Source organism: Silurus aristotelis, assembly GCF_946808225.1.
Source record: "Silurus aristotelis genome assembly, chromosome: 23".
NCBI classification, from domain to species: Eukaryota; Metazoa; Chordata; class Actinopteri; order Siluriformes; family Siluridae; genus Silurus; species Silurus aristotelis.
Genome location: NC_139596.1, coordinates 3,486,915 through 3,512,061, shown reverse-complemented (window position 1 = coordinate 3,512,061; position 25,147 = coordinate 3,486,915). Strand labels below are relative to the sequence as shown.

Here is a 25,147-nt window from a genome sequence, read left to right as displayed (position 1 = left end):
CATGCACATTATCAACTTGTGCTGTTAATATCATGAACAGCAGCTACGCTAATTCCTCTCCACTGCTTCTCTTTCTCTCCCCATCCCGAGGCATCCTGAGGTTTGGCCAGCTCCAGTCACGTCCCACCTCGTGAAGATTATGGACCTATGGATGATCATGGAGAAGTAGATGCCGAGTGTTTAAAGGCCCTGGCATGGAGAAGCTGATGCTGGATCTATGATGATCACAAATTGTTCTGTATTGTTGAAAGATTTATGACCAAACTTTTGATGTCACCCATATGAGGATGGGTTCCCCTTTGAGTCTGGTTCCTCTCAAGGTTTCTTCCTCATATCATCTAAGGGAGTTTTTCCTTGCCACTGTCGCCACGGCTGCTCATCAGGGACAAACGCACACCATTCACCTTCACTGTTGTTTTCTGTAAAGCTGCTTTGAGACAATGTCTGTTGTGAAAAGCGCTATACAAATAAACTTGACTTGACTTGACTTGACTATGATTGACCCGTCATATTGGCCCTTTAGAAAAGCTTCAAAAATGGAAATCCTTCAGATTTCCTAAGAATCGCTTCTGTATGCTCACCTTTTCCTTTCCAGTGAGCCTGTGATGCAAATCCAATATGGCCGCCGTACTTGCGATTAAATTCCGCCATGAGGGCCTTGTAGGGGTTGCGAATCATCAGGATGCTGGAGTCGAAGGCCTCGATTTCCTTCTTCCCGCTCTCGTGCGTTTTTATGCAAACCGTCCTCCCGTTGCGCCAGTGGTCCCGCTCTCCTTTGAAACCTAAAAATTCAGACATTTCAATGCTTATATATTCTGAGTGAAAATTAAGCACATTTTTTCCAGTGCAACAGTTCACATGAAAGTTTGACCAAGACATTTTTATTAGCTCCAAAATATCTACAGTGATCAAAACAAATCATATTAACCCATTCACAAAAAAAGGCTTTATTAAAAAACTGTGGAATTACACAGAAAAAAAGAAATGAACACTAAGGAAATGCAGTTCACCAAGAAAACCTTGTTCTACTGTACCTTCTATCTCCTACAGTTCCTCATAATTAGAATCAGCTGAGTTAGTGGAAGTGCAAGTGTTGATCAGGTGAAAGAACGCTTACGTATTTCTGAATGCAAGAATACATATATCTCATGTTGATTAGAGAATTGAGCAAAGAGACCTACAAGACAAGGTACATAACAATGGCACTGGGTGCTGATTTTGCAAATCGTATGTGTTCCTCTTAGCACTATTTGGAACCATTATACAGAATTTTCCTAATCAAAAAATACAAACATTTCTAATCATGGAGTCAGAAGGGTTTTTAGAAGATTAGATTAAATGGCCAAGGACCACTTGGAAAAAAAACTCCAGAAAGTCTGGGAAGCAGCAGGTACAGTTGTCACTGAGAAAGCCAATGGCCTCCAAGGCATGTTGAAGTTCCAAATGTAGCAAATGTGTAACTTCAAACGAGCTTCAACGTGCCTTTTTGTTAGCAATGAGCATTCATAGAAGGCGTAGTGGTAGAACTTCTTGCCTTGCCTTGGTGTACTGCTTTTTCAATACTGGCTTCCTGTATCATTTCATCATCCCCTACCTAGAATAAGTCTAAAGACAAAAAGAGCAGGATGTAGACACTCACCCTTGTTGTATAGTGAACCATCGAAGTAGTAACTCCCTGTATAATAGCCGGTGGCCAACTCAATGAGATGGCGAGCCCAAGTGTTTCCAGCTCCAGGGAAGCTCGCTAAACCCGTCAGCCTTTTCGAACGCGTGGGGAGGAACCGCCGGTCCATACACCGATTGTCTAGGGAATTGGACAACACTGTAAGTGAAATGTCCCTGCTCATTCCAGTCATGTGTATTTTTGCAAATTGGACATTTTGAACAGGGTGCAATTGAAATACAGTAGAATTGCAGTTGTAATAAATGTGAACAAAGTCATTCATTTTCTTGTTTTGGTTTCCTTGTAGCAGGCATGACATTTGCAATGAGCTCATTTTGTGAATGAAAGTGTCAAATTTCTCAGTTGAAACGTTCACTTGTGAAGAAAATATTAGCTTGTATGATTTGTCTTTTAGCGATCATCTTATTCATATAAAAAAAACAAAAAAAAACAAAGTCCCAACATTTCCCCAATTCGGGTCGCATTCTAGTACCAGGGCTACTTGCATATTTTGAGAAATCTTTGCTTCATTTTACATATACATGACGTGAGTAGACATGCTATCAGCTGTGTCGTTTAAGTCTAATTGAGAGGAAAACAATGCTAACAATTTGCTAACTAAAAATCTGCATAGGCAGCGGGGTTTTTTTTCCACGTCAAAGGAATTTAGATGTGGTGTAAAATCATGTGTTTAGCGCTATAACGTCATCGTCCATGAACAGGGAAGTGAAAGGTGCATTTATGCAATAAACGTCCTCAAAACATGAGTCATCATATATTTAAAAAAAAAACATATATAGAGAACTAAAGCCTATACATCCTACATACACATGCTGTATGTGTCTGGGAAAATATAGTTTTTTTTAATAATGTGGTTTTAATCTCAATTGAATTGGGATCATCCTGGTTTGTTTTACTGCATGTATGCATTTTTTTGCTGCTTGACCTATGCGTCTGTATATGATAATTCCGCTAATTGCAGCTCAGGCTTGACAAGATAAACATCACCGATATCTCCACAGGGTACATTAAGCAAGCACATTATTATAATTTTTTTTCCATATAGCATGCATTGATTCGCTTCTTTTGCAAAAGCGTTTCATAACCCGATGGCAGGTTGCGAAAAAATAAATTCCTTAAATGCTAGCAAAGCTAAAACAATGGACCAGGCGATGGTACAAACCAGTCGTAACTCTTTAAAAGGTTTGCAAAACAAAAAAAAAAGGGAAGTACTGTGCTAGATGGTAAAATAAAATGGTGCTTGAGAAAGCATTTCTTTTCGCCATTACCTTGCACTTGTGTTTGGTAAACTACAAAGTATTCGTCATTCCCGCAGCTCTCAAAGTCCTCGGCTACACAGCGATTAAGGCACGAATCCTCTTCCTCAGGCTCTTGCAGGGTAAAGAGGGTGGTGGGAAAACCACAGTGGCATTTAATACCAGCCAAAACAGCCAGAGAAAACTCCTGCGCGAACAAATAAACCCACACACACACACATTTGTCTTATTATCCTTATAAGCCTACACATAATTGACATTTATTGAGCATAATTTCTTTGACATAATTATTCATATAGCGAAATAATGACTAAACACAAAGCACATGATGTAGCTTTTGGGTTCATATCTCATTAAAAAATCTAGGATGCTCGGATGCCAAGCAAATGGGATACTCTTGTGGAGAAAAAATGCAATTGTTTTTTAGGGTTTCAAATTTTTTTTGGAAATGGCCTTATAACCCCTAACAGGCCGATTAACAGTAACAATTGCTTTTCTGAGAGATGCCTTGATGTTTACACAAAACTGGGTGCTCCAAACCAACCTATAGTTCTGCTTTAATGCAAGAAGTCACACTTCTTAATGATTAACTAATACTCTCTTTATGTCTGAAATAAACAAAGCAGGAAGTGTGTACTTTTTTTTTTAACCACGACTAATTTCTACATTTTGGTTTTCCCTTTTTTTGGAGGAAATAATCTGTTGTGTTTTGATTGTTGACATTGTGGTTATGGTTTTATAGAAGTTGGTATGGACCTAAAAATTGTTTCATAGAACATTCATTCATTCATTCATTCATTCATTCATTGTTTCATAGAACAGTGGATTGTTATTTTAAAACACACTTGCTTTTGTTTGGTATTTGTAAACTCACCACACATTAAAACCTTAGTTCTAACCACAGTAACCAAATGAAAGCCTTTTTGGTTTTTCAGAAGTTAGCAAAAACAACAACAACAACCAAAGAATCAGTTTTACAGAATAATACAGTAATTGGTTTTAGGTAAAGTTTGGATTTGTTAGGATTTTTGATTCTCTCTTTGGAAGAGAATGCTAGTCCATTTTTTTGAATAAAGGTCTAGGTGTTTATCTTGCTAAAGATGGTTTTTCCTTGTGTAAGTTTAAAAAAATGAAGCAAATTTTGTTTTTTATTCAAAAGAAAGTGTAGGAAAGGAAGTGTGAAGCAGAAAGAAAGCAACAAAGCTTTTTTTCACTCCAAAATGCTATTTTCTTCTTGTTGTGTTCTTTATCTAGCACATGAGCACATGTGCAAGCCACCCCCCCCCCCCCCCCCCCCCGCTTCCCCCGTGTCCACGGTGTTCCTGAGTCTGCAGTCACATTTTGTTTTTCCACAATCCTGCCTGAAAGCGGAACTAAGTTGCCATCAGCAAGCATGTGGTTCGAGGCAGACGTCTTTCTCTGTCAGAAATCTTTTCCCTAAAGGTTTTACCAGTGAAAAAGTGACCCATACCAACAGCTTTCTGATTTAACATGACCATTGGTGAGATTTTTCTGCTTACATAGGCAATTTCCAGTTGTTAGATATTTGTAGAAATATTACACCCACATACCTTCGCTGTACACATGTCTACACATTTGTCCACAGACATGTTCTTAATGACGCCGGAGACAGGAAGGGCTAGTGTGACGTTGTCTGGTCTCCTGAAACATCCTTTAAAGATGGCGCTCCCATCTGCAACGCAAGCACAACACAAATGTACAGGGTATGGGAAAAAAAGTATTGGAAAGCCAGCCATATTTGTTTTTTTTTCCCGCCTATACTGTTACCACAGAGTTGGAGACACTGAATTGCATAGGATGTCTTTGGAAATGAAAAATGTTCCCCTTACGAACTAGGAGACACAAACCTGTTTCAGCATGACAGTGCTCCTGTGTACAAAGCCAGCTCCATGAAGATGTGGTTTAAACGAAATGGAAGATTTACTTCAGTTGGAGTGAAGAATCTCCTGCTATAGAGCTCTGACCTCAACCCTATTGAACATCGTTGGGATGAATTTTTGATGATCACCGCAACCCAGGCCTCCTCACCTACACCTGCATCAGTATCTGACTCTACTAATACCCTTGTGGCTAAATGAATCTCCACAGATCTCCAATCTGGTGGCTCCATTTATATCCATTGAGCAGGAGACATCTACCAGTCAACATCAATGGAACTCTGAGGTAGAGCGAGTCTCCACTGTTTTCTTCGCGATTCCACTTTTTCTACTTTTTTTTTCAGGTTCTCGTGAAGCCAGCAGACTTGTGGTTTTCCTTCTCCTGATGGTTTTTACGATTTCTGAGCGGCTGAGTTTTTCTAGTTCAGTTTCACACTTCTTTGTGTAACTATTCTGGTTATTGTGGTGATCTGTGTGAGTGTGTGTACATGTGTAGATTCAGCTAAGACCGATGCAGTTGATGTGAGGAGACCTGGGGTGCAGTCAGAGTTCTAGTTCAGAGCTCTAGAGCAGGAGATCTTCTACTCCAAACACGTTATGCATATCTTAATGGAGCTGGCTTTGCGCACAGGGGCATTGAGAAAATGTGATGTTACCGCATCCAAAAGGATCCTGAACATAGAAATATGTGCCTCGAACAGTTTAGGGAAGAACCACATATGACTAGAAATGTCAATTTGATATGCACTACATTTCCAAAAAACCGCCCAACGCATCACTGGCACCCAACTACCTGCCATTGAACACCTTCACCACAGCAGATGTGGCAAGGACTCTTTACATCCCAGTCACAAACTCTTAAACCTTTCATCAAGAAGGAGATACAGGAACTTACGCACCAGAACCAGTTCAGGCTTTTTTCCATCCACCATCACACTATTGAACTCTACACTACACCGCTAGATGACCGTAAAACAAACACAAAACAAAACACTGTATATAACCTCTGTACTACATGTACATGTACATACTACATAGTATATCTTTTTTACTCCTCATTACATCTGCACTATTTATTTATCTCGGATATTTTTATGTATCTTTTTCTCTCTCTCTCTCTCTCTCTCTCTCTCTCTCTCTCTCTCTCTCTCTCTCTCTCTCTCTCTCTATATATATATATATATATATATATATATATATATATATATATATATATATATATATATATATAGTAGACTGTTTATTCAGCTTGCACATTTCTTAAATGCCATAATCTTGTAACCTTTCACTTCTGCACATTTCCTCTTCAATGCCATAGCTTTAGAATCAGTTCTGTACTTCTTAACGATGTCCACACGTCTCTACACTGTTCTAGCCTTTATATTTATTCAATGTACATATGCTTACATATATATCACCTGCTGTAAATATGCTACATATTTATCTGCACTTTTGCACTTCTGATGCCAAACTGCATTTTGTGTACAATGCAATGACAAAGTTCTATCTGTCTGTCTGTCTGTCTGTCTGTCTGTCTGTCTGTCTGTCTATCTATCTATCTATCTATCTATCTATCTATCTATCTATCTATCTATCTATCTATCTATCTATCTATCTATCTATCTATCTACTTATCTATAAGTTCAAATGTCAAAGACAGTATAAATGCCATAGGAACGTCAAATCTTGTCATCCCCAATCGCAGTATTGCAACGAAACTTAAATGCCCCTTTCAATATGAATCACCCTGCAATTGGGTCAAGGGCTTTAAGAGGAAACAGCTGCATCAGTCGCTAACGATCTGGCGTATGATTAATGTGTGTTAACTCGATACTTATCAGCAAACCAAGAGCGTGTCTGCTTATCCATCTGAGCAAACAGGAAAGAAGATAGAAGCGACCACAGAAATTAAAATCACCCATGATCGTGCAGACTATTTCGTCTCATCTATTGTGGTGCCTGGACCTTTTAGCATCTATCCTGCAGCATCGTTTATACTATACATAGTGTTATACAAGCAGCCATGGCACGACTTGGCTCCTACTTTGACTTCCTACTTCGACTTTGACCTTGCTGGCTTGCCTGCTTGCTGCTTCAGCCGAATTTGCTTCTACCTCCATCCTGCTTGCCAAGTTGCCCTGCTGCACTCACCACACGCTTCTAATAAGCGTATTGAACGATCTCCATGTTGCTGTTCACTGAGCTATTTGGCCCGTTTGACTACCTTGAGTGCGTTATTGTTTCTGTTCCTTTTCACGAGCTTCCAGAATTGCGCATCGAACGCAATTAATATTCGATCACGCGCGTTATTTGTCTCTGCATGATGGTGCGATTTTGTTGCGGGTGTGATTTATGTTTCCTGTTTTCTTTATGTTCTCGTTTTCTTCGCAATTCCACTTTTTCTACTTTTTTTTTCAGGTTCTCGTGAAGCCAGCAGACTTGTGGTTTTCCTTCTCCTGATGGTTTTTACGATTTCTGAGCGGCTGAGTTTTTCTAGTTCAGTTTCACACTTCTTTGTGTTACTATTCTGGTTATTGTGGTGATCTGTGTGAGTGTGTGTACATGTGTAGATTCAGCTAAGACCGATGCAGTTGATGTGAGGAGACCTGGGGTGCAGTCAGAGTTCTAGTTCAAACACGTTATGCATATCTTAATGGAGGTGGCTTTGTGCACAGGGGCATTGAGAAAATGTGATGTTACCGCATCCAAAAAGACGCACTACATTTCCAAAAGTATTGGGTCACCTGGTCATAAATACATGTGATTTGTTTGAGCATTGCATTCCACATTTCACAATTTGCTCTTATAATTCCCTCCACTCTTCTAGGATGATGTTCCACCAGATTATGGATATTTGTGTTTATCAGCTATGAGGGTATTAGGAAAGGCAGGTACTGATGTAGGTGAGGAGACCTACAGGGGTTCAGTCAGCGTTCATCTCAAAGGCGTTCAGTAGGGATGAGATCTCCATAGCAGCAAGATCTTTCTCTCCAAAGCATGTAAACCAGATCTTCAAGGAGCTCACTTTGTGCACAGGGGAATAACCATGCTGGAACAGGTTTTGGGTTTCCAAAGACGATTGAGTGCCTTCAGCTTTGTGGTAACAGTTATGAAAAGAACCACATTGAGCAGGAAAGGTCAGGTGACCCAATGCTTTTGGCAATATAGTGTATATATTATACATTCTTGTTTAAATATGTGTTTGTACACGTGAGAATGTGTGATTGTGTGTGATTACTCACATCTCCGTGCTGACTCTTGGCTTAGTTCCAGTCTGTAGATGGACAGTCGGTTGGGTCCTCCACACTGCTTGCTTTTTTCACCTTTACACTGCATGTTGCACTCGCTGTCCGAAACGTTCGCCGCCTGGATCTTGTGGCCGCAGTAACACTCGGCGCCGAACTCCAGGCCAGCGTACATGTAGCCCCTTGAAATGGAGGGATTCGAGACAGATGTTGAACATTCATTTTCTATTACTACCGATATCAGTAATACAAAATACTAACAATGTATTGAATGTATTAAACCTCAATTTCTCTTTACTTTTATTTCAATAAACATCTTTATTGCCACATCATTACTTCGCCTAAAGACAAAATGCATTCATGGAAACACCTTTTTAAAGTAGCTGTGCTCTATGTTCAGCATAAATGGTTGGATGTTGTTTGGCTCTCAGCTGTGTGGTAAAGAATGGGGGATGGTAATAAGTGATTCAGGAGCCGAAAAAGTTGACTCTTTGAGTCGGCTCATTTCTAGTGCAGTTTAACTTAATGAAGTTCAACTTGTTAGTTCATTATTGTTCATTTGGCTCAATTCTCAGTTCCCACTTAGTGTACACAATGTATTTTCTTAATATGCATCCACTTTCCTTTACTATTTGTAGTGCATGTGGTCATCTATAGAGCGATGCAAAAAAATACGTCGATCAGATCTCCAGTGCCATGATTTCTGTACTTATTGATAATCCGAATGTTTATAAATATATACCAGTAAAGGCTGTTTTGACAAAGCGCTGACAGGTTGGCAATCGATAAGGGCAGCTATTTTTATCTTTTCCTTTCTCTTACCACAGACCAGCATAACATTAAGCGAAGCACAGGTTTGGATAGAGCTCAAACCGCTAACATGGTTTTGCATGTTCTGATTCCGAGCAGATGTTCAGCGTTTGAGGTCTTGCTGATGACTCATCAACTTTGCTTTTACTGCTACGATCGCTGCAGTGGAAATATAATGCATGGCTTTTTGCAGGCAAGGGGGTCGAAATATATTGCGAGTTACAACGCATGGTAGCATGTATGCTGCGTATAGGAGATAGGAGAATGAAGGTGTAGCCTATAAAGGAGTGGCCTGTAGTATAGTAGATTACAGATCAACAAAATTCTTAAAAGTTCCAAATTTTCTAGCTAGCAAAAGCCTTTATGTACAGCTAACTGGACTTGAGACATGATAAGACACGAGACGATCCTAATGTTTTATGTCTTGTTTCACATTACCAATTTGGACTAGAGTCAAGGACTCTGAGACACATACTACTTTAACTAGCCCTGGTATAAGTTCTGACTAGATTTGATGAGTAATGGGCCTTCAGCGCTAGCAAGGCCCAAACTCTTTCAGAATCATTAACTTAGGTTTTAATATTCTTTTTGTCCATTAATATGTATTAAATTATTTCCATTATATGATCATTTCCATATTCATTTATCGGAGTTTCTAGCCAATCCGCCCCGTGGCTTCGAATCCATTTTGCATAAAGGCTGTTGCTTTTATCAATCGGATTTCAAGTGTTTCGAGACCTCTAGCAAGCATAGAATCCATAGAATCCAGAAACTCACAAACCGCACCTGTAGCAAACTCAAATATATTCATGTCAAATGAATAGCTGTTTTTTTTTTTTTTTTGTATTCCACAATGACTGACAATGGAGAAGAAATGGATTTGGTCCCAGATACAGGGGCATTTACAAGACGGACTTGTCAAGAAAAGCTGGAATTGCGAGGAAAGGTCAGGCAAAACAAAATCATATTAATACATATTGCTGTAGAATTTGCACAAAAACAGAATTCATTTGCCTCCATTTCAAATCCTCAGGAGAACCGCATTGCATGCGTGAGGTGCAGCTGTGGCTGCAGTGAAAGGAGACTTGTTGAATTGTGTTCACTGGGTTTCTTGCTTTAGCAATGGCATTCATTTCCACTGTGTGAGATTCCAGTTATACTGTGTCGCTGTATAATATTGACGGTTTCTATAGTCGCGGCGTCAACATGCTGCCGATGCTGAACCTTTTCAATCGGAATCGGCAAACAAATTCATGTCTCTGCTTATCTAGACACATTTTAAATTGGTGTATATCGGAAGTCCCATGGTATTACGTGTGGCGTTCATGTGAGATCAATTCCCATAGATTCCTGACTCTCTGGAAAAAGGTGAATATGACAATGGATGGCTTTGTCACTGGTGGTGTCTACAGGGAGAGCAGAAAGCCATTTACTGGACTTTTCCCACAGAAGATGTATTGTATTGTGTATTGTGACAGAATGAATGCCAGGTCTACACCCAAACACGTAAGAGAAGATGTTATATGATGTAAGCATGTCAGCTCAACGACATTCAAGCCGTGAAATCCCCTTCTTTAATTCTCTGTTGGATGAAAATGTGCAGTTTTTTGCTGTCCGTTCGAATATTGTAAGTTTGGCCTTTAAAACTCCAATTGGAGAAGAGATGGCGCGACATGAACAGCCTAAAGATTCATGAGGTTGCTGGGGAGATAAACCCGAGAACCATGAAGCCATGAATATAATTTTACAGCCACGAACAGTAACTTTGACAATGATGGAACTGTAAAGAATGGACATTCGGAGTCACCGAGACGAGTTTGGTTCCCCTCAAGGTTTCTTCTTCATACCAACCCAGGGAGATTTTCCTCATCGCTGTTGCCACTGGCTCGCTCATTATGGATCAAAATATTCTTATTGCATTGTATTTAATTCTGGAAAGCTGCTTTGGGAAAATGGCCGGTGGAAATTGGGCTACTGTTGGCCGAAGAAAGGAGGAAGCAGATTTAGACAGGGGGAGTCCTGCTTCCTTCTCCTCCTTAAGCCAACAGTAGCCCAATTTCCACCGGTACCCTGTTGGCTAATGATACCTGTGGTGGTCGTTGTTAACCCGGGCCTCGACTGATCCGGTATGAATTTCTCTTTCGTGATCCGCATATTTGATTTGGCACATGTTTTACACTGGATCCCCTTCCCCTTCCCTCCCCATTTATCCGGGCTTGGAACCCGCACTAAGAGTGCACTGGCTTGTGCAACCCTTATGGCTGAGTTCTTTTTATAATAATAATAATAATAATAATAATAATAATAATAATAATAATAATAATAACAATAATAATAATAATAATAAATATCTGAGATAACAGTAGTGATGCTCCCTTTGCAAACCCTGTAACTGTTGTCTGGCCTGATATGGTGCCTTTATCACTTACACAAAATCGAAGTACAGCGTTTTCTTGCATGCATTCATTGTTTCTGATAAAAAAAAAAAAAAAACGATTCAACTCTGGGCTCACTGTACTGAACGCTGACTCAGCATCGAGACAGTAGACTGAAAGTCGATACCCTTGTACAGACATTGGTTTTCACACTTGGTTCAATGTGTAGTGTGTGTGTGTGTGTGTGTGTGTGTGTGTGTACCTATAGCTACATGTGTACGTTCTTGGTACAGGGCTTTTGGTTCGATACGTGTGTACCGAATGCAATCCTTTTCACGTTGTTCAAATCTGAGTTCCCTCATGAACGTTTTAAGTGGCGGACCGCAAATTTGTTTAGCTTCCGCCTCGCACTGTGAGCGATTCGAAACATGATTTGTTTTGTGCTAGTGATAGCCGCTAACCAGGAAGTGGCCAGAGGCTAAAATTTGTCCAGCTTCAAGAATTTCCCTTGAAAGAGGGGTCCAACAAATGTAAACTATTTAATTGAAACTTTCCATCTAGTTAATTGTATTTATTCATTTTGCATTGTGTCAATTTAATTTATTACTTATTTAAATTAGTTTAATTGATTCATAATTTGATTCATACATTTTTGTATGAATATATATATATATATATATATATATATATATATATATATATATATATATATATATATATATATATATATATATATATATATAGATAATAAGAAAATTATATACTATTTAACCATGCAGGCAATTTATTACAAATTTACTCAAATGTTGATCGCAAATGTTACAAATAATAAACTGTGTTAATAATAAAAAATATATATATATATATATATATATATATATATATATATATATATATATATATATATATATATATATATATATATATATATACAGTGAGGAAAATAAGTATTTGAACACCCTGCAAATTTGCAAGTTCTCCCACTTAGAAATCATGGAGGGGTCTAAAATTGTCATCGTAGGTGCATGTCCACTGTGAGAGACATAATCTTAAAAAAAAATTCCAGAAATCACAATATATGATTTTTTAACTATTTATTTGTTTGATACAGCTGCAAATAAGTATTTGAACACCTGAGAAAGTCAATGTTAATATTTGGTACAGTAGCCTTTGTTTGCAATTACAGAGGTCAAATGTTTCCTGTAGTTTTTCACCAGGTTTGCACACACTGCAGGAGGGATTTTGGCCCACTCCTCCACACAGATATTCTCTAGATCAGTCAGGTTTCTGGCCTGTCGCTGAGAAACACGGAGTTTGAGTTCCCTCATGAACGTTTTAAGTGGCGGACCGCAAATTTGTTTAGCTTCCGCCTCGCACTGTGAGCGATTCGAAACATGATTTGTTTTGTGCTAGTGATAGCCGCTAACCAGGAAGTGGCCAGAGGCTAAAATTTGTCCAGCTTCAAGAATTTCCCTTGAAAGAGGGGTCCAACAAATGTAAACTATTTAATTGAAACTTTCCATCTAGTTAATTGTATTTATTCATTTTGCATTGTGTCAATTTAATTTATTACTTATTTAAATTAGTTTAATTGATTCATAATTTGATTCATACATTTTTGTATGAATATATATATATATATATATATATATATATATATATATATATATATATATATATATATATATATATATATAGATAATAAGAAAATTATATACTATTTAACCATGCAGGCAATTTATTACAAATTTACTCAAATGTTGATCGCAAATGTTACAAATAATAAACTGTGTTAATAATAAAAAAAAAATATATATATATATATATATATATATATATATATATATATATATATATATATATATATATATATATATATATATATACAGTGAGGAAAATAAGTATTTGAACACCCTGCAAATTTGCAAGTTCTCCCACTTAGAAATCATGGAGGGGTCTAAAATTGTCATCGTAGGTGCATGTCCACTGTGAGAGACATAATCTTAAAAAAAAATTCCAGAAATCACAATATATGATTTTTTAACTATTTATTTGTTTGATACAGCTGCAAATAAGTATTTGAACACCTGAGAAAGTCAATGTTAATATTTGGTACAGTAGCCTTTGTTTGCAATTACAGAGGTCAAATGTTTCCTGTAGTTTTTCACCAGGTTTGCACACACTGCAGGAGGGATTTTGGCCCACTCCTCCACACAGATCTTCTCTAGATCAGTCAGGTTTCTGGCCTGTCGCTGAGAAACACGGAGTTTGAGCTCCCTCCAAAGATTCTCTATTGGGTTTAGGTCTGGAGACTGGCTAGGCCATGCCAGAACGTTGATATGCTTCTTACAGAGCCACTCCTTGGTTATCCTGGCTGTGTGCTTCGGGTCATCGTCATGTTGGAAGACCCAGCCTCGACCCATCTTCAATGCTCTAACTGAGGGAAGGAGGTTGTTCCCCAAAATCTCGCAATACATGGCCCCAGTCATCCTCTCCTTAATACAGTGCAGTCGCCCTGTCACATGTGCAGAAAAACACCCCCAAAGCATGATGTTACCACCCCCATGCTTCACAGTAGGGATGGTGTTCTTGGGGTGGTACTCATCATTCTTCTTCCTCCAAACACGTTTAGTGGAATTATGACCCAAAAGTTCTATTTTGGTCTCATCTGACCACATGACTTTCTCTCATGACTCCTCTGGATCATCCAAATGATCATTGGCAAACTTAAGACTTGCCTGGACATGTGCTGGTTTAAGGGGAACCTTCCGTGCCATGCATGATTTCAAACCATGACGTCTTAGTGTATTACCAACAGTAACCTTGGAAACGGTGGTCCCAGCTTTTTTCAGGTCATTGACCAGCTCCTCCCGTGTAGTTCTGGGCTGATTTCTCACCTTTCTTAGGATCATTGAGACCCCACGAAGTGAGATCTTGCATGGAGCCCCAGTCTGAGGGAGATTGACAGTCATGTTTAGCTTCTTCCATTTTCTAATGATTGCTCCAACAGTGGACCTTTTTTCACCAAGCTGCTTGGCAATTTCCCCGTAGCCCTTTCCAGCCTTGTGGAGGTGTACAATTTTGTCTCTAGTGTCTTTGGACAGCTCTTTGGTCTTGGCCATGTTAGTAGTTGGATTCTTACTGATTGTATGGGGTGGACAGGTGTCTTTATGCAGCTAACGACCTCAAACAGGTGCATCTAATTTAGGATAATAAATGTAGTGGAGGTGGACATTTTAAAGGCAAACTAACAGGTCTTTGAGGGTCAGAATTCTAGCTGAGAGACAGGTGTTCAAATACTTATTTGCAGCTGTATCATACAAATAAATAGTTTAAAAATCATATATTGTGATTTCTGGATTTTTTTTTTTAGATTATGTCTCTCACAGTGGACATGCACCTACGATGACAATTTCAGACCCTCCATGATTTCTAAGTGGGAGAACTTGCAAAATAGCAGCGTGTCCAAATACTTATTTTCCTCACTGTATATATATATATATATATATATATATGTATATATACAGTGGGTACGGAAAGTATTCAGACCCCCTTAAATTTTTCACTCTTTTTTATTTTGCAGCCATTTGCTAAAATCATTTAAGTTCATTTCTTTTTCTCATGAATGTACACATAGCACCCTATATTGACAGAAAAACACAGAATTGTTGACACTGTTGCAAATTTATTAAAAAAGAAAAACTAAAATATCACATGGTCCTAATTATTCAGACCCTTTGCTCGGTATTTAGTAGAAGCCCCCTTTTGATCTAATATAGCCATGAGTCTTTTTGGGAAAGATGCAACAAGTTTTTCACACATGCTCTTCGTGTGAAAAAAAAAAACGTGTTACATGAAACTGCTGACAGCAGAACATGCAAAAGCGAAACAGAGAAAAAAAAAGAAAAAGCGGAACGTCGTGTTCGAAGTAAGATGTTTAGGTGTTTCAACTAATATCCAACATCTAAATCGCACTATTTAAAGCGGTTTGGATTCGTCTTAGTTCTTAGAGGTCTGGCATACATGTGAATGTATATGTGATGGCAATCCTGCAGAAAAAGTCGCATGACCCAAGAACACTGCTATGCAATATAGCGTTTGCGAAGAACGTGTAGACCTTCCGCCCATTTGTGTTTGTGCGTCGGTTTATAATATATCTACAACTTTTTTCCATCCTGATAAATGGTCCGAATAATTAACGTGATGCAAATAATCCCTTTACAATTTACTTATAAAGTCCAAGCAGGATTTGTTGCGATCAAGCAGGAAACCAAAAGCTTATAGTGTTAAACACGTTGTGTGTGTGTGTGTGTGTGTGTGTTATGAAAACTATAGTCAAAAGTCAAACCTCTCAGCACAGTTGTCCTGACAGCGGAACACAGTCATCCTTTTGTAGTCGAAAAACGAGATGCCTCTGAGCGCCCTCTTGTGAGTGTCATCTGCATAGCAGCCGATGTACTTTGCTTGAGAATGGAAAAAATTTAAAAAGAGAGAGAAAGTGGATTCAGATTACAAGTAAATACCAGAGAGTTAATTATAGGGAGCAAAAATATGTATTAATATTGATTACACCAAGGCCGAGTTATAATTGGAAAATAATAAATCCTTTGTCACTACCAAGTAGAATATTTTTCTTATATGTGTACATGTTAAACACGATTGACATTTTGGAATTAAGGGTTTGAAACTCATTTATGTGAAGTTATTAGGTATTATAGAAACAATTGTCAGGCTCTGAAGGGTCCTGCTAGGCCTTCAGCCTTTTCCTTCTTTTTCCTGTTTTTTTCTTCCACCAGATGTCGCCATTTTGCCCCTGTGTAATTAGTTCCTATTGTTGAAACCAGTATCCTATCAGCTCTATGTGTATCACCTTTTTTTGGTAGTCTGGTGATTTTAAGGGTTTATGCTGTGTGATCTAATTCCTGAGTTTTTTTCCTCCCCCACCTCTCCTTAGTCTCTTTTTTTTTAGGCATTTTGTTCCTGTGAGACTTTTTGTTTGAGTTCCTGAGAAGATTTTGGTCTGATATTGTGTTTTGACTAAAGTTTGTCTCTGCATTCGGGTTCACATCTGTACCCCCTCTTGATCCTCATGCGGTTGAAACCGACTCGAGACATGACCCTGACAGTTAAATTTTGGAAAAAGCCCAAAGATGAACATGTATATAGTTGCATATATATATATATACAGGTTCAGATATCTATAGTTGTTCATACAGCATAAAAAAAAAAGAAATTGAATCTCAACAGATATTTCCTCTCACGCTCTAATACAATCATCCATCTGTGCCATCTGTATTAGACCTTAATGCCTTTCCGAATAGCCGTCTAGAAAAAAAAAAGAGTTGGCTTTTATTATAAGCCATGAGCACTTTGATAATTACAGTTGCCTAAAAACCCGGGAGCGGCCCAGGATCCCATGCTGCCAAGAGAATCATATCTTCACAAGATCGCTAAACTGCTTTGTATTACAGTTTTTTTTAGTTGCTTTGGAGAGTTTCTCAGAGCAGAAATTACTGTCACTAATGAAGGCGAGTGAACGGCATCAGAGCAACCGATAATCAACCAGTTCTCTAAAACAGGTCAAAGGTGAATCTTGTGTATACAGACAGAGCAAAACATAGAATTATACATTGTAGAAATTGGTGGAAATACAAAGTGTGTATGAAAAGTAAAAGTGTGAATCCTGTTCGGTCTCTTGCAATCGATATAAATCAAATATCCAGTCAAATACATGAATTTGTGCTGCTGAAATTCATTAATGCCATAAAAGTCCAATGTTGTGCATTTTCAGTCACTGTGATCCAAACCGTAGTTTATATCAAGAAATTCTGATGGGAATGAGATGTTCATTGACACAAATACTTACTTATGAAAGATGAACTAAGGCATTTTTGAAATAAGTACAGGCTTTTGCAAGAAATCCAATGTATTGTGCTGTTTGCAGACATTGTTTTTAAAAAATACACTTCCTGGTTTGCAAATATTAAGGATGTTTCGAGAAACGCTCCAAAGCAACTGAAAAAAACTGTTAAAAAAAATAAATAAAAGAAAAAAACTTTAAATAGACCATAAATTAAAAAAAATTAAGGAAGTCAAAATGTGGCGCTCAGCAGAAGTTGGGAAAACACTAGCAATCCAAGAACCGGGATAAATCAAACACCAGAAACGTCTGAGGACTATCATAATGTCTAGTCTAGCTTTGACTTTGTCATAGAAGTGCCAGCTTTTTTTTTCCTCAAGTGCCAGGGCATGTTTTACATCAAACTCCATTGAAAACAAGTGTAATGTGGCTGCTTTTTTAGAAAAGTTCTACAGCCTAAAATCAAGACGTACATGGAGACAAAGTATTGCTTAAACAATCAACAAAAAACACAGAGGAAACATGAACTACCGCGAAAACGATGTTCTTGTTAGTGAGAGATGCTAAATTGCAACTATTCCAATAAATTCAATTCATTTTCTGCCTCCAAAAAAACACCAACCGGTGAAACAGCCTCCTCGTCACCAGAGTAATGCAAGCCAAGCCAGAAGCAATGATACAGAGTAAATACGGACAGACGGACAGACAGACAGACAGACAGACAGACAGACAGACAGACAGACAGACAGACAGACAGACAGACAGACAGATGCATTTATTTGTTAGAAAGCTAGGGTCTGAGCACAAGGACAGCCATGATACAGCGCCCCCAGGGCAGAGAAAGTTAAGAGCCTTGCTCAAGTGCCCAACAGTGGCAGCTTGGCGATACTGGGGCTTGAACAAAACTGAGAATTCAACGACATCATTCTGTTTGAGGAAGTACAAACCGATATTAGAGATTGATTCCTTTTGGGAACAATTCGTTTGGCAAAAACTCGCTGACACATTTGATGACCACTACATTGTGCCCCCATTTTCGGTGACTTACTGTTTAACATGTCTGCCTTACACATTTACGTAAATAAAACCCATCCAGAGCGACATACATTTTTATCATTTTTATACAACTGAGCAGTTGAGGGCTATGGGGCTTTGCTCAAGGGCCCAGCAGTCAAAGTTTGGTGGTGGTGGGATTTGTACTAATGACCTTTCAATCAGAAATCAACCTTATTGGGTTTTCCTCTGGGCAATAGTGTTTCCTCCACCAGCCCAAAGACATGTCTGTAATGTGTATGCCTGTATACCCTGTGCCTCAAGCTACCTGGAATAGGCTTCGTATGCCCCCATGACACTTGGCATATTTATCTATTTTCTATACATTGGATCTATACAGTATTTTCCCGCTGAGACAAAGGAGGAACGTTCCAGAAAGGACTGCAAGGCTCTCAAATTAGACACTGCATACATCCGATATCACCGTAGCTCTGACCCAAGAGGTTGTGAGTTCGACTCGATCTTGCTTTGCACATGCTGATGAATCTTGGCTCAAGCACCAAGCATCGACTCAAATGTTCTTCGTTCCTGACATTTCTCAGAAGGACACGTAGGCTTAGACCGCCAGGAGAGTAGTGTAAAATATGGGAAGGTAGCGGTGGAAAATAATGAGCCGTCATGTTACATTACGGTGCCAGGTTGGAATAAATACAAACGGTACGTCCTTATCTGGGTACGCAATCCACGTGAATGAATCATGAATGCTTATTTTTTACTTTTTTGTACTTCTACCACATTTCTACTGCATTTCACAACTCGAGCAAAACCTGACCATATTTTGGTCTTGTGATGTTCTGCAAGGACAGAGTTTTTTTTTCCTCTTCCGCTTCCTCCGGCGGTGCGCCCGTGTTCCACTGGCCCACTTATTCGTTTCGCTGTAGAATCTGCAAAGTGAAGCAGGGTATTTTCAGCCCTCAGCCAACATTCTACATATTGTATTACAAGTCGGGGATAATACAAGACGGGGCGTGCGGTTATAAAAAAAATTATCCGAGACATACAATGTGATCCATTACCGCTCCGAAGTGTATTAATTGAATCAAACTCTGATACAAGAACACGTCCTTATTTGACACGGTCACTTCCCGTTAAAGCACTATGTGTCTTACTATGACTATACTATGACATACTATACTATGTATCATCTGTAGGTTCTCTGCCATGCTTTCCTTTTTACGTGCCTTCTGGTTTATCATTTGAACAAGACATCTTTTGTGTTTCTCCTTTGCCTGGCATTGTGATTGTCCTCCAGATCTATTCCTCTATCCATTAGTTCTAACACCATCATAATCCTGGGTCAATTATTGTTCTTGAAATTACTATGTTAACAAATGGACTCTTATGACACAGTGCCTGAAGCCTAAAGTTTGAAAACATCTAGTCTTTTAATGGCAAAAACAGGAAAACTGGAAAATGGTTTTGTGGACAGATGAGTCCAAATGGGATATTTTTTGTCTCTAACAGAACGTATGTAAGACGGAGACCAGGAGAGATGTTAGCATACTGGGTGAAAGGAAACCCGACCTAACATGGCTACCATTCCATAATTCAAAACCATACAATTCCGTCTGGACTGCGACTCATTGGAACCGACTGCACCATACAACAAGACAATTACCTAAAGCTCTGGAGATTCAGATCTCTCTTGGCGATGTCGGCTGGAGTGTTCTCTATCTTGGAACGGCCTGCCCAGTCACCGCTCCTAAATCCTATCAAACTGCTCTGGGATGAACTGGATCTCAAGCTTTTTACGAGGAATACCAAAGTATTCCAGCTGAACGTTTGGAGAAACAAACTGTCCCGATGCCCAGAGTGTAAAAAAAAAGCTCTTATTCATGTTAAAGAAGGATTTTTTTATAAAAAATTTTAATTTTTTCAATAAAAGTAGGTAAAAAATGATAAAAAAATACTCAGTGTTTCCAAAGTAATGATAGGCACTGTACAGGAAAACTGGTGTTTCTTTCTTTAAAGACTAATCATCAAAGACTACTAGGTCCATATACAGACTGGCTAGTTCTTGTTATCGCGTTTGTTATTGTCTCTATACGAACTTTCATTTCCTCACCAGTCTTGATTTTATTTTTTTTTACTCTCAAAAAAAAAAAAACAGATTGTCATGTGGCTAAAAAACCAGAGAGTGCAAAATCATAAACAGACTTACATAACGGAACTATACACGTATGAGAAAAAACGAAGGAAAAAGCGTCCGAATAAAAAATTCGACACGTTGCACATCACAATGAATCACACGCTCATACATCTTTTAGCCTTAATTACCAAGACTATGCCAGACTATGCGACTGCGACAGCTCATAATTCGTTTCTATCGTGCATTTCAAGAAAAACAATGTAATACCGATCTACAACCAGCTCCTGCCCTGTCTTTCAGGTTTACTCTTCAGGAAGTGAGACATATAACAGTCGTTCCCACGCTGTGCATTAACGCAGTCACTCATCAAAAGCTGTGATAGACCACAAGGAGGCAGAGTGGAGGAGAAAATTCTCAGTCAATCCTATTATATTTATATAAACACAGATTTAGGAAAACTCTGATGGCCTCTCTGCATACAGTATATTGTGCCTTACATACATCTTTGTGTAATTTCTCATACAATTCATATATTTGCTGAAATTGTATATACTACTGTATATTGCTAAAGGTTTGCGGCCATCTGGTACGAAAAAACAAGTGCTTTTTGAGTATCGCGTTCCACGTCCCAATTTGCTCTTATAATTCCCTCCACTTTTCTGAGAAGATGCTCCACTAGGCTTCGGAGGGTGCTTGTGGACATTTGTGTTCATCAGCCATATCGGTGTTAGTAAAGTCAGGTACTCCAAAACCATGGAAACCGTTCATGTTCATGGAGATTGCATCGTGCAAAGGTTTGGGTTTTTCAAAAAGAACCACATATGACAGGAAAAGTCAGGTGTCCCAACACCTTTTCACTGCCCATAGCCTACAAATATAGAAATAGTTATCTGTACTTTGCACAATGCTAATATCTCTTGGTAGATGCTAAACTGCATTTCGTTGTTCTGTACTTTTACATACACTGACAAATTTCTATATCTCTGAAAAATTTGCTCTTCAAAAGCATTTCGATCCGAGATCCAACATTTCCCTCTACTCTGAATAGGAAACTGCATGACCTTTCTTGGGCTTGTTGATGAATTCTGTGAGCGCGGCGAGAACACGAGGCAGTTCAGAATCTTGCTTTGCATAATCATATTATAGTGTTTTGGGAACGCTGGGCTGAACAAAGTGACTATTGTTCCTGTTTTCGGATTTGATTTGTTCAGCGTTGCAGCATTTCAAGGAACAGAATCCAGATCCTGGGCCATGGATTTGAATTTAATAAAAAATGATTATTAGTGTGTGTGTGCGTGTGTGTGTGTGTGTGTGTGTGTGTGTGTGTGTGTGTGTGTCTGAACATAATAGCTGTAAGCAATAACTCAAATCAAATCCTAAAGCTGATGGTGCATACTGTTTAGTTTTTTTTTAATCAGAGGTTAATTGTAGACGACATCTCACATATGGTGGGGGAAAGCCGGTGGTACGAGACTAAAGTTTACCATCCACAGCCATCTGTTCATACGGCTTCAAATCTTATTGACGATTATATTAATGAGAGGAGATGGCCACAACTCCCTGTTCTATTTTGTTTACCTTAGGCTTCTTTTACTATCTATAACTGTTGCACTCGTGGATTTTTAGGAGCCAATCTGGATGAATTAGAAAATGAATTTTGACGGCAGCACTCCAAAGAGTGGCATAAAGGTCCTCGAACAGAACAGGACAGTAAGTAAAACAGCAAGACGGCAAGAAAAAAAAAAAAATGCTGCCTCAACCAAACCAAAATTGGATTATGTAGGGAATATTAAATCTGTCCCTCTTTTTTTAAAACATAAAGCCAAAAGCTTTTTTAATAACAAAAAAAACCCAAATAAGATGCTTTTTATATACAAGCTTGGTTAGATCCTGATCCTAACAGCTGCTATTTGGCCACATGACTTTCCCAGCCGTATGTGGTTTTTAACACAATGTATTCCACTTTAGGCTGTATGAGCCCAAAGCTCCACAACTACCCTCCTAAATCTAGTGTTGGTTTTTATAAAAGCAAATGGAGACTAAATGAGATGGACAAAAAGCACAATCTTATCATCTGGTGTCCACAAAACTGTGGTCCGACAATCCACGGCAGTGGATTCAATCTAACATGGATTATTGGGGTTTTCCCAAACTTCAGATTCTTCTCACTAAACGTGTGAGCACTTTGTAACAATCAGAGGTATAGTTGTTTTAAACTGGGACAAAAATCATGCCAAGTTGGATTGTTGTTTGTCTTATTAGGATCATGTAAGGGGAAATCAAAATGGTTGAGGCCTGAAAAGGAAAAAAACATGAATTGCTGCTATTGGAAAATAATCCCGTTTGGGATGGTCATCGTAATTTCACTGTCAGGGGCTGCATCACATGACCCTGTCTATAGGGAGCGCCGTTCGTCTGAAAGGCAGCATCCGGCTTAGATTTAATAAACAACGCAGATCATAAGTAATGAAGTTTTGCTGATTTCAGCAGATGCGCCGAAAGCCCGATGGAAACAAATCCATCAATCCATTAAGCGTTTAAAATTTAATCAATAATGCATTTATTACATTGTTAATTTTAAAGTCCGTCTCATTTGTCTTGTTGATATCATGGTGAGATGTTTTGCTTCGTTGTAATGCAACGATAATGGAAAAAACGCAGCCTACAAACAAACACCTCTGGAAAGATTGTTGGTCAACCATTCCACTATTCCAGGTCATTTCTCGTGAAGATGGCCGAGAAAATGGTAGGAGTATTCAAAGCTGTCATTTGATTCATCAACTTTGGACAATCTAAAATATACAAAATATTTCAGGGTTGTTTAACATGTTTTCGTTTACTTCATAATTACATACATGCTCTTTTATAGTATGGATGTCTTCGGAATTAGTGTACAATGTTAAAAATAATAATAAAATTAATGACGGTGTGCTCAAACTTTTGACTGGTATTGATAGAACAATTAAGCCAATAGCTAAAGCTACAGCAAAATAACAACTGCTAGCTCTAAGATCACAGAAGCCATACTTAGAAGCACTTAACAGTATTTAAAAGTTTGTGAAAGGTCTGTGAAACTTCGAATTACGGCATAAATATCACCCAAAACATCGTTTGAATTTCAAAAATGTTATACTTGGTTGATTATTTATTGTGAAAAAATAATTTGTCACTCACAGACATGTAATATGGGATCTTTTTTTTTTTCAATAATCCAAAAAATCATTTGGATCTGTTTTTACTTAACAAATGAATACATTTGAGCTCTTTTGCCTAACAGTTCAATTTGCCTACCTTTATAGCTTGTGGGAATATTTAGGCTATATTTATGCAAATATATTGGAAAAAACGGCTCACAAATGATCAAGCACCCTCATCCATCTTCATATGCAAGATAATGTAAATCAATAAAATGTCGGGGGTTTTTTTGTTTGTTTGTTACCGCTAGAAAGAAGCCCAGCTGTGCACAGCAGTTTGGTTCAAAATAATAATATCATTATCTGTCCCCACTCCCCACCATCCACTATGGATTCTAATCATAAGCTTCAAGATAATTGAATAAAAACATGGAGAAGCGTGTGATCTCTAATCTCATCAATTAAAACGGTGGAAACGCCAACAGGATCAGTCAGTCCATAAGCATTGCCAAGGCTACAGAGTAGTTACAGCCAAGATTAGCTCACTTTGGGACATTATTAAACCTTGGTCATTTAATTATATAATCAAGTATATATTCCCACCCACCCAAAGCTGAAACGAAAAACAGGTCAAACAGCATCAAAACAGGCAAAAGTGTAGCAAAAAACAAGAACATGAGACTTCAAGATACAAAAATAAGCACACTAACAGTTTAGTAGACAAAACAAAGAAACAACAGGATAAATACAGACAGCCATAAAAAACTAACATAAAACAGGTGGACACAGTTAGGATACAAGCCAATGGAAGGACAAAATCAAATACAGAACCAGAACTAAAAGCAATGCATGAAACGGAAATCTTCTCACCGGTAGGATAGTATACACTATTTTAGTTTTGACATATATCTGAGCCGGAGCCTGTTCCAACTAAATTGTAAAAGATGTTTCTAGGATTCGAAGAAGTTGCGTTTACTGTGAGAACTAAACTTTCTGAGGTGGGAAAGCGAGCGGGTTCCGTGACGGAAGAACCAACGTCCCCTCCAAATTTCTGCCGCGAGTTTTAAACGATTCGTATCCTGAACCCATACGAAAATTTTGCCGAATGACGATTCTAAATTCTACGTATTCTGGGACGTATAAATATAATAGTATCCAGAGGTTCCACTGTATCATGTAATCGTTTATCATGATATAAATATTATTTTGATATATTGCGTAGCCCTTGCTCAAACCCTGAAAACCAGACCAGAACAATAATCCTCCTACACCAAGTTTAACTAATGGTGAAGTGTGTATTCTAATGAATTCTGGTAAATAGTGTGCTCCTCGGCAGAGTCATCTATCAGACTGGCAGCCAGTAACGTATGATTCATCACTCCAGAGAACAACTTTGCACTCTTGGCACTGTGCTTTACACCACTCTGCATTTTAACACAACTTCACACTTGCCATAGTGATCGTAGGCTAGTGTGTATCCGATCGGCCATAGAAGGCCATTCTATGATGCATACTTCTTGTGCTAATCTTCCAGAGCAACTCTTTAGTGAGTTAGGCAGTAAAGAATACGTCGTTTTTATGTTCTCTGCAGCCATACTGAGCAAAGTGGCTGAGCTGGATGCTTCAAACAGGGCAGAAATTTCCAAAACTGACTTGTTGGAAAGGACCCATTGTACTGCCTGTGCTTATCTATGCATAAATTCTTGATTTAATGTACCTCAGGTCAATTAGTGTCACTGAACC

The 25,147-nt window shown here is 38.5% G+C and overlaps 1 protein-coding gene across 3 annotated transcripts in view; it reads right to left on the bottom strand.

Moving 5' to 3' along the window:
- Positions 1 to 25,147, bottom strand: part of wscd2 (WSC domain containing 2) — a 71,289-nt gene that overhangs the window by 15,285 nt on the left and 30,857 nt on the right. For all 3 annotated transcript variants that reach the window (XR_014531016.1, XM_083526385.1, XM_083526386.1), the window contains exons 3-8: positions 15,617 to 15,731; positions 8,081 to 8,265; positions 4,512 to 4,633; positions 2,953 to 3,127; positions 1,640 to 1,804; positions 582 to 782 (exon numbers count right to left, since the gene is read on the bottom strand). Coding sequence is in view for 2 of the 3 variants with exons in the window: in XM_083526385.1 (XP_083382511.1) it covers positions 582 to 782; positions 1,640 to 1,804; positions 2,953 to 3,127; positions 4,512 to 4,633; positions 8,081 to 8,265; positions 15,617 to 15,731 (963 nt within the window). In the remaining variant the exon portion in view is untranslated. The remainder of the gene's footprint in view (positions 1 to 581; positions 783 to 1,639; positions 1,805 to 2,952; positions 3,128 to 4,511; positions 4,634 to 8,080; positions 8,266 to 15,616; positions 15,732 to 25,147) is intronic.